Source organism: Pelophylax lessonae (genome assembly GCF_965119305.1).
Source record: "Pelophylax lessonae genome assembly, chromosome: 1".
Lineage (NCBI taxonomy): Eukaryota > Metazoa > Chordata > Amphibia > Anura > Ranidae > Pelophylax > Pelophylax lessonae.
The window spans coordinates 351,961,483-351,973,826 of record NC_138768.1 but is presented as its reverse complement, the minus strand read 5'-3'; the positions used below and the strand labels follow the sequence as shown (position 1 = coordinate 351,973,826).

Here is a 12,344-nt window from a genome sequence, read left to right as displayed (position 1 = left end):
AGTATATTCGGATCAGTATGCAGTGCATTTACATTAAAAATAAAAAATGAATTACCCCTAAAGTGACTTGATAAACATGCACTATGTTAATGCCCTGTTCACACCTGAGCGTTTTTCTGCTCGTAAAACACTCATCAAGTCTCAAAATGCCCAACAAGCAAAATCCCATTCATTTCAATGGCCCCTGTTCACATATGAGTGTTTTGTCACCTGAAGCAAAACGCCTGAAGCTCAAAAACGTATTTGAGCTTCTCTTTTGGTAGATTACAGGCATTTTGGTTAGATGTAAATGCCTGCCTCCAAACACCTGCAAAAAACGCCTGAAAAATGCCCAAAAAAACACCTGAAAAATGCCCAAAAAAGCTCCTGAAAATCGCCCAAATAAAGGCCTGAAAACGATGCGCTCAGGTGTAAATGGAGCCTAACGCTGGCCATACATTATACATTTTTCTTACAATTTTCTGTACAATATTCTTTAAATTTACCTTCAGCTATGTAGTACAAAGGCCTGCCTAATTGGATACAATTGAAAGTGGTGTTTAGCTTTGACCTCATATTATATGGTTTTTGGTAAATCTAATAGAAAATTGTACAAGAGAACTGAACATCTATGGCCAGCCTTAGACTGATACTTTGGAAAGAATATGGGTATTTTAGGAGGCAGGCTACTTGTCTAATAAATAAACCACACTACTCCTTATTTTGGATAAATAATGGCCGCTGCTTTATTATTGGTTTTAACCAAAATTACAATTAAACCATTTAAACATACTACTGAATACTTTATTCATTCACTTCAAAAATACCGAATACTTCAAATATGGCCCAGCCACTACGGCTCGAGACTAACATCTTATACTTTAAACAAAGGTTATCAATTATCCCCCCCTCTTCTTAATCTTATTGAAAAGGAAGGTCCCACCACATATCAAGCCGCGATGAGGGATGGGAGGGGGGGTCAGTGGGGAGTTGTCCTGGAAAATCCTTCTTCTGACTGACCAAAAATTGCACCAAACACCCCTTTTTATAGGCAATCCCAGAATTTCCAGAACCTTGCAAGGGTCAGGTGACCCAATAAACCAATCCCAGACTCTGGAATATTCGCAGCCCACCGGACTCCACTGGCCAATCAGGAAAGGAGTACCTCATGTACCTTTCAGGGAAACTTGAAACTGCCGCCTCCATAATCCCATGAGGAAAAGGGGGGCCTTGAAACTGACTCCCCCCCCCCTTTTTTTCTTACATTCTGATTGGCAGAGTGTATGTACTATATGCAGTAGAATAGAGGAGCCGTTTAGTGCTATTTCTGTGTTGTTTTATTATCAGTACCAGAGAATGACATGCTCAACATGAAACAACAATGTTGTTTCTGACAATTTTAAGTTACAATTGTAATAGTTTTAGTAACAGTAACTAGTTAATAGTAATAGATTTTTAGGCCTTTTCCTCTGTTTTCACCCTGTGATCCTACCAGCAAGTTTGTTATTTTTCAGCTTCCTTCAACAGACCAAACTGTCCAGACAAAATAGCAGTTGGGGGGGGGGGGGGGTTGAGATAAACCATTTAACACTGTCATGGGTTCTTACAATGGCCAGCTTTTATTAATTTATGTAAAACAGTTATCAGAAAAGGAAAAAGAGAGCTATTTGTTGTATCTGCATCTATGTAAAGATGAAGCTGAAGTTCAGCTTCAGTTTGCTAGTCAAGTCCATCTAAATCTGCTAGTCTAACACTGCCTTCCCCTCCAGGAGTCCTCAATCTACGGCTCTCCAGCTGTTGCAGAACTACACATCCCATGAGGCATTGTAAAACTCTGACATTCACAGACATGGCTAGGCATGATGGGAATTGTAGTTCCTGAACAACTGGAGGGCCATAGTTTGAAGACCCCTGCGGCCTAGACTGACAATGCTGCTCTCCAAAGGTGTCTGATTTACTACTTCATCTAGAAGGCACACATCCTAAGACAGGAAGGGGTCAATTTAATAAAAGGTAAACAGATTGTGCACTTTGCAAAGTTTAGTTGCAAGGGCAGTTGCTCCAGAGCTTAGTAAATGAGATAAAGCCTCACTTTGCAAAGAATACGCAATCACATGCAAGGAAAAAAAAAAAAAAGAAGATTGCTTGCACATGATTGGATGATGGCGGTCAGCAGAGCTTACTAAGCTGTGGAGCAACTGCTCTTGCAGAGTGCAACTGCAATTTGCAAAGTGCACAGTCTATTTTCCTTTAGTAAATCAACCCCAAAGTGTTTACTGGCAGTATCAATATCAATAGATGAAATAAAGGGAAGACATTCTGAAAAGAAAACGAATGCAGCCACCACATATAAGAATTGGTAAACTGCAATTTATTACATTTTTGTTTTTGGACTTATTATCACTTAAACTCTACCTGATGGGGATACCCCCCCCCCCCCCCCCAAAAAAAAAAAAAAGTTTTTTTTGTTTTTTTTTGAACCCTTTACTTTTTCACTAATGTGCAAAATTAAAATGTAGAGAACAGACAAGAATCATCAGATTTTAAATAAATATCTAAAGTGAATAAAGCAATTGAGCTTCGTATTATTAATATACTCCGCACATTGCTGCTGTCTTGACACCGCAGATACTCCCAGCTAGACCACCCTTGTGCAAATTGGCCGGCACTTTCGTTTTGGTGGCTGGCTTTAGCTACAAAATGTTTTTCCCAATTTAAAGCCAATTCCTGTTCCCTAATCCCTTAATAGGTCGATAGAAGATTTTTAGACTTGGAGCAACTATAATAAGTAGTTAGGTTTCTGGTGACGATATTGTGTTCACACGATGATAGAACATTATAGTACATAGTAGAACATAAGATAATAGTAATCACTGTCACTTTCGAACATAAAAACATAAAACATGTGGAAATCATCTTCACAGCATGTTTGATTGCATCTAAAGTCTCATGTTGTGAAGCATTGAATGTCAGCTTGGAGCAGCTGTATGACGGAGTTATGCTATCTTAGCCAATGTTTGCAGCATCTCATATTGTTGTGCAATAATCTATTACTTTAACCTCATGTGATGGGTATTGCATGTCCCACAACACACTAAGCTGTGAGATATGCCAATTTCCATTCCGTATTATGTTTCCCAAACTTCTTGGACCAGTTGTGAAAAAGAGGTCATGTAGTTCAGGAATTTATATTTTCTTTTGGATAGTATGATTACAGAGTGGAGTGTGGAGAAATGGACAGTGTTAACTCATTAACCCTTTGTTTTATGTAATACCTTGACATACAGTTTTTTGTTTGAAGCTTAAACAGAATTCTCACTTATAGAAATACTTAGTAAATACATGTTAATATGGCAATTTGCCCATTTATCCCATTTTTAACAAGCAGCACACCTTAAGGGTTTATGCACACTGCAGCTCAAAGAAGCAGCTCCTACAGGCTTTTGAGCTTTTTTGAGCTCTCATTTTTCTGCTTGAAAACTCACCTCCATGTTAGCCAATGTGTCCATGCACACTTTGTTTTTTTTCAGGAGTTTACAGGCATATGCTCTTACTGGCAGAAACCGCCCCCATCTCCCCCCCCCCACCAAACTCACATTTTTGAGAGGAGCTTTCTAGCAGAAAAGACGCCTAAGTGCCCAAAAACAAGCGAAAAAGCATGAAGGAACTCAAAGAAGCTCATTAACACACACAAAAAAATAGGAAAATAAGCTGAGGGGAGGGTTTTGAAAAGGCTTTTTGCGGTGCCAAATTCAAAGAAATGGAGACCCGGGTCAGACGGCGGTGAAGGTAGGATTCCCGGAGACCCGGGCGAGCCGCGGCAGGCGGTGGGAGGGGGGGGGACGTCCCCTCCCGCTCCTTGGAATGACAGCCGAGTGGCTTCTCAGCCACATCGGTTGTCATTACAAGACAGCCGACCGTCAGCTATGGACACCGGTACCGGGCTGATGTCTCTAGCTGCAGGCATCACCCCGGTACAAGCACTTTCCCGAAATATCGTCAATGTTGGTAAATTAAAAGCCGATTCCGATATATTGGGGAAATTGCATATCGGGTTTGATAATCGGTCGATCTCTAATAAAAACATGCAAAAGAGCCCAAAAAGCACACACTTGTTCAAGCTGAAATAAAAGCTCAAATGCCTGTAAAAGCAGCTTTTTTTGAGCTGCAGTAATACTGCATGAGCCCTTAAAGAGGAACTTTACCTTATCTTGCTAAAATCTTGATTCTATTCCCTGATAATTTTTTCTGTATAGAAATAAAGCAACAGATTGACTAATTCATGAGTCCAGCGCTGTTCTCCTTCCAGCCCAAAGATATTTTTTTTGCTTTGCTCCTGCAACACCATCTTACACCAATATCCCCCACAGGCGCAGGCGCTCCACGGGTCCATAGAACCTGGCAGAGACCCACAAAATGCCTCCTCATATACAAAATCCCACAAAACATCTGTGCACTTGCAGATATGTCACACATTTTGATCAGGTGTCATAGACTGTGCATGTCCGGGGGTGTCGTTGGTATTTGTGCATACACAGAAATTTTGAAGTATGAAGAAGTATGAGGCAGAGGGATGAAAGTCATATTTATTGATAAAGATACGCTTTAACAAAATGTTGCAAGTATTTATTGTTAAGGGATTGTTCAGAATATCACACCCCCTGCCCTAACCTAAGGTAGCTGCAGGAGTCTGAGTTCAAGTGTGCCCCCCATTGTACAAATGTACCCCCCTCCCCAGGATCTGCTTACTACTCTACTGTTCCCCCAATACATTACCTATGTATCCAGTGTGTTTTGTGTATTCAAGAGCTAGGCAGTCACATACTACAGAGCAGAGTTGTGCAAAGGGTTCAGGAAAATAAAGTCCTCAATTACATTTCCTGCTGTGCGGTGCTCTGTGATGGCCGATACCAGCCTCACACTGCAGAATATGGCTGACCAGTACCAATGTCCTTAGTGCATGATGGCAGAAGAAAGGGGTCTGTGCCCCCCCCCTTCCCCTGGAACAGGGTCCCAGTCTTGGATGCAACTGTTATAGTTCCTAGTCCTATTTCCCTGGTTGCCAGCATACCTACTTGAAATTGAGGGTCCAAGTTGGGATTTAGTGGGTGATTAGCTCACTGTCTATAAATAATCAAAGATAAAAGCTTAAATGAAGTTTAAGAATGCATACGTAGAGTGATTTTGGGAATTGTAGGCTGTCCAAATCGAGAACATGGAAAACTAGATTCTGGGGAAAAAAGATAGTGGGTTAATTTAAAGATGTAGACCAAAATGAGAAACCCAAAACAAAATTTATAATCAGGATTAGAAAAGTACAGCACAGGGCAGAATCAAATCAATAATTGGAAAACACAAAGGAGAAAGGTCCCTTTAAAGAGTACTGCTTGTGTCAAAGGCATGTGCATAAAAATGTGCATGTGTCAGATTAATTGTGTGTGTCCAGGAGACACCAAAATTACAGAAGAGCTAAAGATATTCTTTGTGAGAAGAGGGTAAAACGGGTTTTTGCAGGGTTTTACAGACACTGTCGAATGACACTGATCACAGGCCGTGAAGCAATCAACTGTATGGCAAACATATATTGAGCAGAGTGGAAAGCTTAGTAAGAACTGCAATGCTAAATAAATATCACCCATTATCAATTTAATCTCTACCTACTGGGGTGCGCATACCCACACACCAAAGCCTAGAGTACAGCGCCTACATATATTTGGACTTTATTGAATAAAGTGATTGTTATATGTGTGTTTTTGTCACTTATAGGGGAGAGGTAGGGTAAAAAAGTTCCCCAATGAACCTCAAAATTCACACCTAAACAGCTCTCACTGAAATTACTATATAACAGAGGCCCAGGAGTCAAGAAAAAACAGCAGAGCTCTATAACATCCACACATCTATCTTCAGAGTCTAAAGATGCTCCATGCCATCATAATTCTCCCATTTCGTCAGGACCTAATTTTGACTAATACATTGATGGTTTTTCAGTAATAGGACTGTGACTATGCCTTCCCTTCTTTTTGGGGGACTATTATTTATTTCTGTGTGAGGTCCTAAATAAATGGTAGTATTATGATGGCATGGAGCATCTTTAGACCCTGAAGATAGAGGTGTGGTTGTTATTAGGCTCCAGCCTTGACTTCTTAGCCTCTGTAATATAGTAATTTCAGTGAGAGCTGCCCACAGATAAATTTGGCGGTTCATTAGGGACATTTTTAACCTTACCTCTCCCTATAAGTGACAAAAACACACATATAGAAATCTCTTTATTCAATAAAGTCCTAATATATTTAGGCACTGTCCCCTAGGCTTTGGTGTGTGGGTATACGCATCCCTGTGGTTATAAAGACTGATTTAATTGCAGAGAGAAGGGACATACAATTCTAGATTACAATAGGCCATTATTTGATTTTTAATTATCAATTTAATATTACAAGTTTTTTCTTTATTCTTTTTTTTTTCTTATTTTCATTTTTTCCATTATTTTTTTCATTTGTATGATTAATGATATATTTTCTGTTGATTATAGTGTATTCAAATGTTAAATTTTGATGTCTTCACTCTCTGTCACTTAAAATTTTTTTGAGGAGCTTATGTTGGCCCTGTTAGATCAAGTTATATCTCATTATCACTTATACAGCTGGATAACATTAGGATGAAGGATGCTAATATGATTCAGTTAGGAATGATAAACTGCTTTTAAGGGTCCTTTTAAAGCATTTTGTGACATTGTACAGCTAAGCAATACTGTTAGATGATCTTTAGAGTACTAGTCAGGAGATTAAATGGAATGCAACTTGCAAGGTCATCACAACATTAAGAATTAAGAGTAACTGATATATGGATTCATCAACACTTATCAGCAATCTTCCATGTTAACCATTCTAGTAAATTAAACTGCTCAATACCCACGTTTGATGGTCCCATCCCTTTTAAACCATTGATTAGACTGAGAGACATTCTGCTATTTCTATTTAAATTAATCTTTTAATACAAAAGCCTAGTACTGCTATGTGGTTACTAGTAGCACTTGTAAAGAACTTGATGAGTGAACAAGATGAGTGAAAAATCTGCTTTTCCAGTAATTTGTCCAGTGTACTTCATCAGCAGTACAGATTTCTAAGTTTTGCTGTCTCAATCTCAATAATATAAGTCAATTAAAAAATACCAGCCAGCAAAAGAGACATATGTGCTGGTATGTCGCCAGCAAAAGGAATGTGACTTTGCCTTAGGCCCAAGGCGCATGAGCAATCCTGTTGCTGATAACAACTGACAAGATCATGAACAGTCCACTTACCTTTTGCTATATAGCTGCTGTCTTGCTAGCTTGGCCAGTGAGATCTCATAATTCCATTAAGGCAAAGTAAGATGGCCCTATTCCATCTAGGTACAGTAAGTGAAAGGCTCTCCTCGGTAATTCTACTGCTGGATGTGTCCAATTAGGCAGAATTTCTTGTGTAAATGGCCCTTACTAGGTTAATAGCAGTGTGTTTGTCCTTCATCGTTGAATGGGCACTTCAAGAGGGAGGTGCAGCATTGCACAGATTTCTGCAGCATTGAAGGTCCCACTGAGCACAGTTGCCTCCATTATCCTTAAATGGAAGAAGTTTGGAACCATGGGGACTCTTCCAAGAGCAAGCCGCCTGGCCAAACTGATTGATCAGGTGAGAAGAGCCTTAGTCAGGGAGGTGACCAAGAACCCGATGGTCACTCTGACAGAGTTCCAGCATTTCTCTGTGGAGGGAGGAGAACCTTCCAGAGGAACAACCATCTCTGCAGCACTCCACCAATCAGGCCTATATGGTTGAGTGGCCAGGCGGAAGCCAGTCCTCAGTAAAAGGCACATGAAAGCCTGTCTGGAGTTTTCCCGAAAGGCACCTGAAGGACTCTCAGACCATGAGAAACAAAATTCACTGGTCTGATGAAGCAAAGATTGAAATCTTTTGCCTGAATGGCAAACGTCATGTCTTGAGGAAACCAGGCACTGCTCATCACCTGGCCAATACCATCCCTAAAGTGAAGCATGGTGGTGGCAGCATCATGGTGTGGGGATGTTTTTCAGTGGCAAGAACTGGGAGACTAATCAGGATCGAAGGAAAGATGAATGCAGCAATGTACAGCGACATCCTTGATAAAAACCTTCTCTAGATAGCTCTTCAGACTGGGGTGAAGGTTCATCTTCCAACAGGACAATGACCCTAAACACCACAGCCAAGATAACAAAGTTAGTGGCTACAGGACAACTCTGTGAGTGGCTCAGCCAGAGCCCAGATGTGAATCTGACTGAATATCTCTGGAGAGATCTAAAAATGACTGTGCACTTATGCTCCCTATCCAACCTGATGAAGCTTGAGAGGTCCTGCAAAGAGGAATGGGAGAAACTGCCCAAAAATAGGTGTGCCAAGCTTGTAGCATCATACTCAAAAATAATTGAGGCTGTAATTGGTGCCAAAGGTGCTTCAACAAAGTATTGAGCAAAGGCTGTGAATACTTGTGTGCATGGGATTTTTTTTTTTTTTTTTTTTTTATAAATTTGCAAAGATTGCAACAAACAATTTGTACAAACTGCTTTCATGTTGTCATTATGGGGTATTGTTTGTAGAATTTTGAAGAAAAATAATGAATTTAATCCATTTTGGAATAAGGCTGTAACATAATAAAATGTGGAAAAAGTGAAGCGATGTAAATATTTTCTGGATGCACTGTATTTATGAAACCTTTAGAGCTGACTTCAAGTTAACCAAAGAAATAATACTAATCCATATGTGTAAAAAGTTATGTGTCTTAAAGCTTATGTCTGAAAAAGTGAATGTGAAGGTTTATTGCATTTTGAAAGTTGTTGTTAAAAATGTAACTTTTCTTTCAGACGTCTAAGTGACAATCCATTCCTGTGTTCCTGTGATATAATGTGGATAAAGGTGTTTCAACAGGCAAACATGTTTAACATGGACAAGCAGAACATCATTTGTTTCAATGAGAATGATAAGAGGGTAGCAGTGAGTGTTATGCACATACCCAACTGTGGTAAGTTACAATTATAGTTTTCCTCTTTTCAAACAGCAATCAGAATTCAGTCTAAAGTGATGGCTACTAGTTAATCTAGAGATGAATGAAATCAACCCTCTTTTAATCTTATTTTCTTTTTGGTATCTCTTTCAAAAAACAATAAACCAGTTTTTCTTGTATCATCTTCAACATGGCTAAATAGAATGTACAAGGAATCAAGCTTTATGCTTAATTGCCTATACCCAGCAAATATGTGTAAACTACAGCTCATTTACTTGTGACCCCTTTCAATTTACAAAAAAAGAACAAACAGATAAAATGCCAGCAATGTAGAAACATTGTGAAATTATTACCACATATTGTTCTATGGTCTGGTCAAAGAGTAGTTTATTGGAATAATGCTGTATTTATGTTTTCTAAAATTGCTCATTCCTAACAGACTAGATGTCTAAGGCCATAGGTTGCTATATGCAATGCTATATTATAGTACTGAAAATAAAAACAAAGATGATAAATGACATTTTCTCTCAAATGTTGTAGTGAGAACAGCTCATCTGCTGAATACACTGTAAACATGATGTAACTAAAGGTCCCTTCACACGGCTTTCTGCCCGGTGGACTCCATTTTGCTCTCCGGGGATCGATCCGCCAATCCCCACTGAGCAGGCGGATGACAGGTCAGCTAGACAGGGCATATACACTATAGTGTCAAATGTATTGTGTCACCTGCCGTTACACGCACATAAACTTTAATGGCATCCCAGTCTTAGTCCGCAGAGTTCAATATTGAGTTGGCCCATACTTTCTTCTTTCAGATTGAGGTAAAGTTCCTCCAGCCCAAACTCCCTCATCCATGTCATTATAGACCTTACTTTGTGCACTGGTGTGCAGTCATGTTGGGACAGGAAGGGGCCATCCCCAAAATGTTCCCACAAAGTTGGGAGCATGAAATTGTCCAAAATGTCTTGGTATGCTGACATCTTAGGAGTTCCCTTCACTGGAACTAAGGGGCCAAGCCCAACCTCTGAAATAAAAACCCCACACCATAATCCCCCCCCCTCCACCAAATGATTTGGATCTCTGCACAAAGCAAGGTCCATAAAGACATGGAGGAACGAGTTTGGGATGGAGGAACTGGACCAGACCTTAACCCGATAGAACACCTTTGGGTTTAATTAGTGCGGTGCATGCGAGCCAGGCCTTCTCATCCAACATAAGTGCTTGACCTCAGAACTACGCTTCTGGAAGAATGGTCAAACATTCCATTGACACACTCCTAAACCCTGTGGACAGCCTTTCCTGAAGGGTTCAAACTGTTATAGATGCAAAGGGAGGACCAACTCAATATTGAACCCTACAGACTAAGACTGGGATGCCATTAAAGTTCATGTGCGTGTAAAGAACATTGAATCTAAAACTGGAAAAAAAATAATTAGGACATACATCTACCGTCTATGCATATCAAGAGTTAAATGTGACACTAAAATTATTTATACTGACAGAATATGCAACTGTGTCTTACATACTTGGAACCTTGGAAAATTCCATCCAAACATTTTATGTACTTGCAGAAGGGTGATATTAGCATTTCAGACTTCTGGAGTTTGACAAGCTTTAGACAAGCTTTTGTAACGTTCATGCGTTTTTGTTTGCGGATGGATTTACAGCTGCAGAATTATTACACTCAGTAGCCTTGTAGAGAATGTGTTGAACAACATATCCAACTCTCAGGACTTCATCACCGTGTACAGCCTGTTATATACTATATATATTAATAGATGTTTAATGGAGGGACAGAGTATATGAGGATATATAGATGAGAGACAGGCTATTGTATGGTGAGCACTAGAAGTAGTATAGGAGAGTTGCAGGTGATGGTAAGCAGATAGGTTCTGATGTCAAGTATAGTGCAGATGGTAAGAGGACACAGATGGAGTATACTTTAGACAGAGTAACCTAGTGCAAGGATAGTTTAAGGTAGTCCCAAGAGCTAACAGTCTTATGCAGATGATAGTGAATAGATAGATACAGATAGTCTTGGTAGTTGCAGTAGATGACAGTAGGAGATTGGTTAGTAAGAATCCCCTGCGGGGTACTTATCACTTAGATAGGTTAGGAAATACAATGTCCAGAGGAGAGGGGTGATCCCGTAGCGGGATACGGATCACCAGCGAGGTTTCCGGCTTAGTTCAGCAAGGAAGGTATGTCAGCAGCTCCGACTTCTCAGGCGTAGGTGCGATGAACATGTGGGTTTGAACGAGCCATGAGTGAGAGCAAACCGGCGATTGATATAGCCGCTCATAGCGGCGCTCGGCAGTGATGTCATCCGTTCTTAAAGGTGTATGCGTCCTTTGTATATACAAGATGGGACGCAAAGAGAGGAGAAATATAGGAACAAGGGTACCATAGGTACCGGAACATTACAGCTTTAGAGGTTTACAAAGGCATCTGCTCAGTGGATTTCTTTTAAGTTTCGGACATGGTATTTAAAAAAAACTGCACTACCAATGGAATATGGTATCAGCTGTAATCTGGGCAGATGCTGCCCAAGGAAGCCATTTCTTGGCGAAGATGGTCACCTCAAGCAGCAGTAGCTAACAAACACACAGGCAGTCAGCTCAATGAAGTGGAGCCTGTTCAAAATGCAGGCTCAGCATCACTGTGTAAAGTCACTGTCACACAGGCAGGTAGGTGGCTGGCAGCACTGTGTTTTTTACAGGCCCCATGTCACTGAAGAGGCCCAGCCTCTGCGCATGCCTGTGTGACAGTTGCAGAGACCAGTCAGAGTTCAGTAATGCTGGGCATGTGATTTTATCAGCCTCTGTGTCACTGAACTGCACTGAGGGCAGAGTGCCTGCTATGCACTATGGCATATGCCCACCGCCCCCCAAAGTGCCTTCATGAGCCACCTCAATAGACCTTATTGGTGGTGGTCTATGTTATGTATATAACCAGGTCTATGTATTTTGGATTTACCTCTGTACAAGGAGCAAGTTAAAGTCATTACAACAATTTTAAACACATGCAACTACATTTAATTGAAAATGTAAACCAAGATAAGACTATGAGGTAGAAAACCTTTCAACTCAGCTATAGCGGCCAGAAAGGTTTTTGCTTCTACTGTTCAGCAGTTCATAGTGAACCACAAAGACCTACAGTGTGCTTGTAAATACTCATTGTTTCCTAGCAGAGCAGAGCCCAGCCTCAGAGATCCATAGGTTGGAAGTAAGATATTTGCTATAGATAGGATTTTCTTAACATGTGTCTAAAGCTATCATTTTATTGGATAGAATGGAAAAGGGTTAGATCTACTTTTAGCTAATTAATGCTTTCCCTGCTGGGGAGATCTAACCCTTCAA

General features: G+C 40.3%; 1 protein-coding gene across 3 annotated transcripts in view; it reads left to right on the top strand.

Annotated features, from left to right (window-relative positions):
* The window catches only part of NTRK2 (neurotrophic receptor tyrosine kinase 2), a 305,915-nt gene that overhangs the window by 44,494 nt on the left and 249,077 nt on the right, over positions 1-12,344 (top strand). For all 3 annotated transcript variants that reach the window (XM_082261136.1, XM_082261135.1, XM_082261134.1), the window contains one exon: positions 8,846-9,003. In XM_082261136.1, coding sequence (XP_082117262.1) covers positions 8,846-9,003 — 158 coding nt within the window. The remainder of the gene's footprint in view (positions 1-8,845; positions 9,004-12,344) is intronic.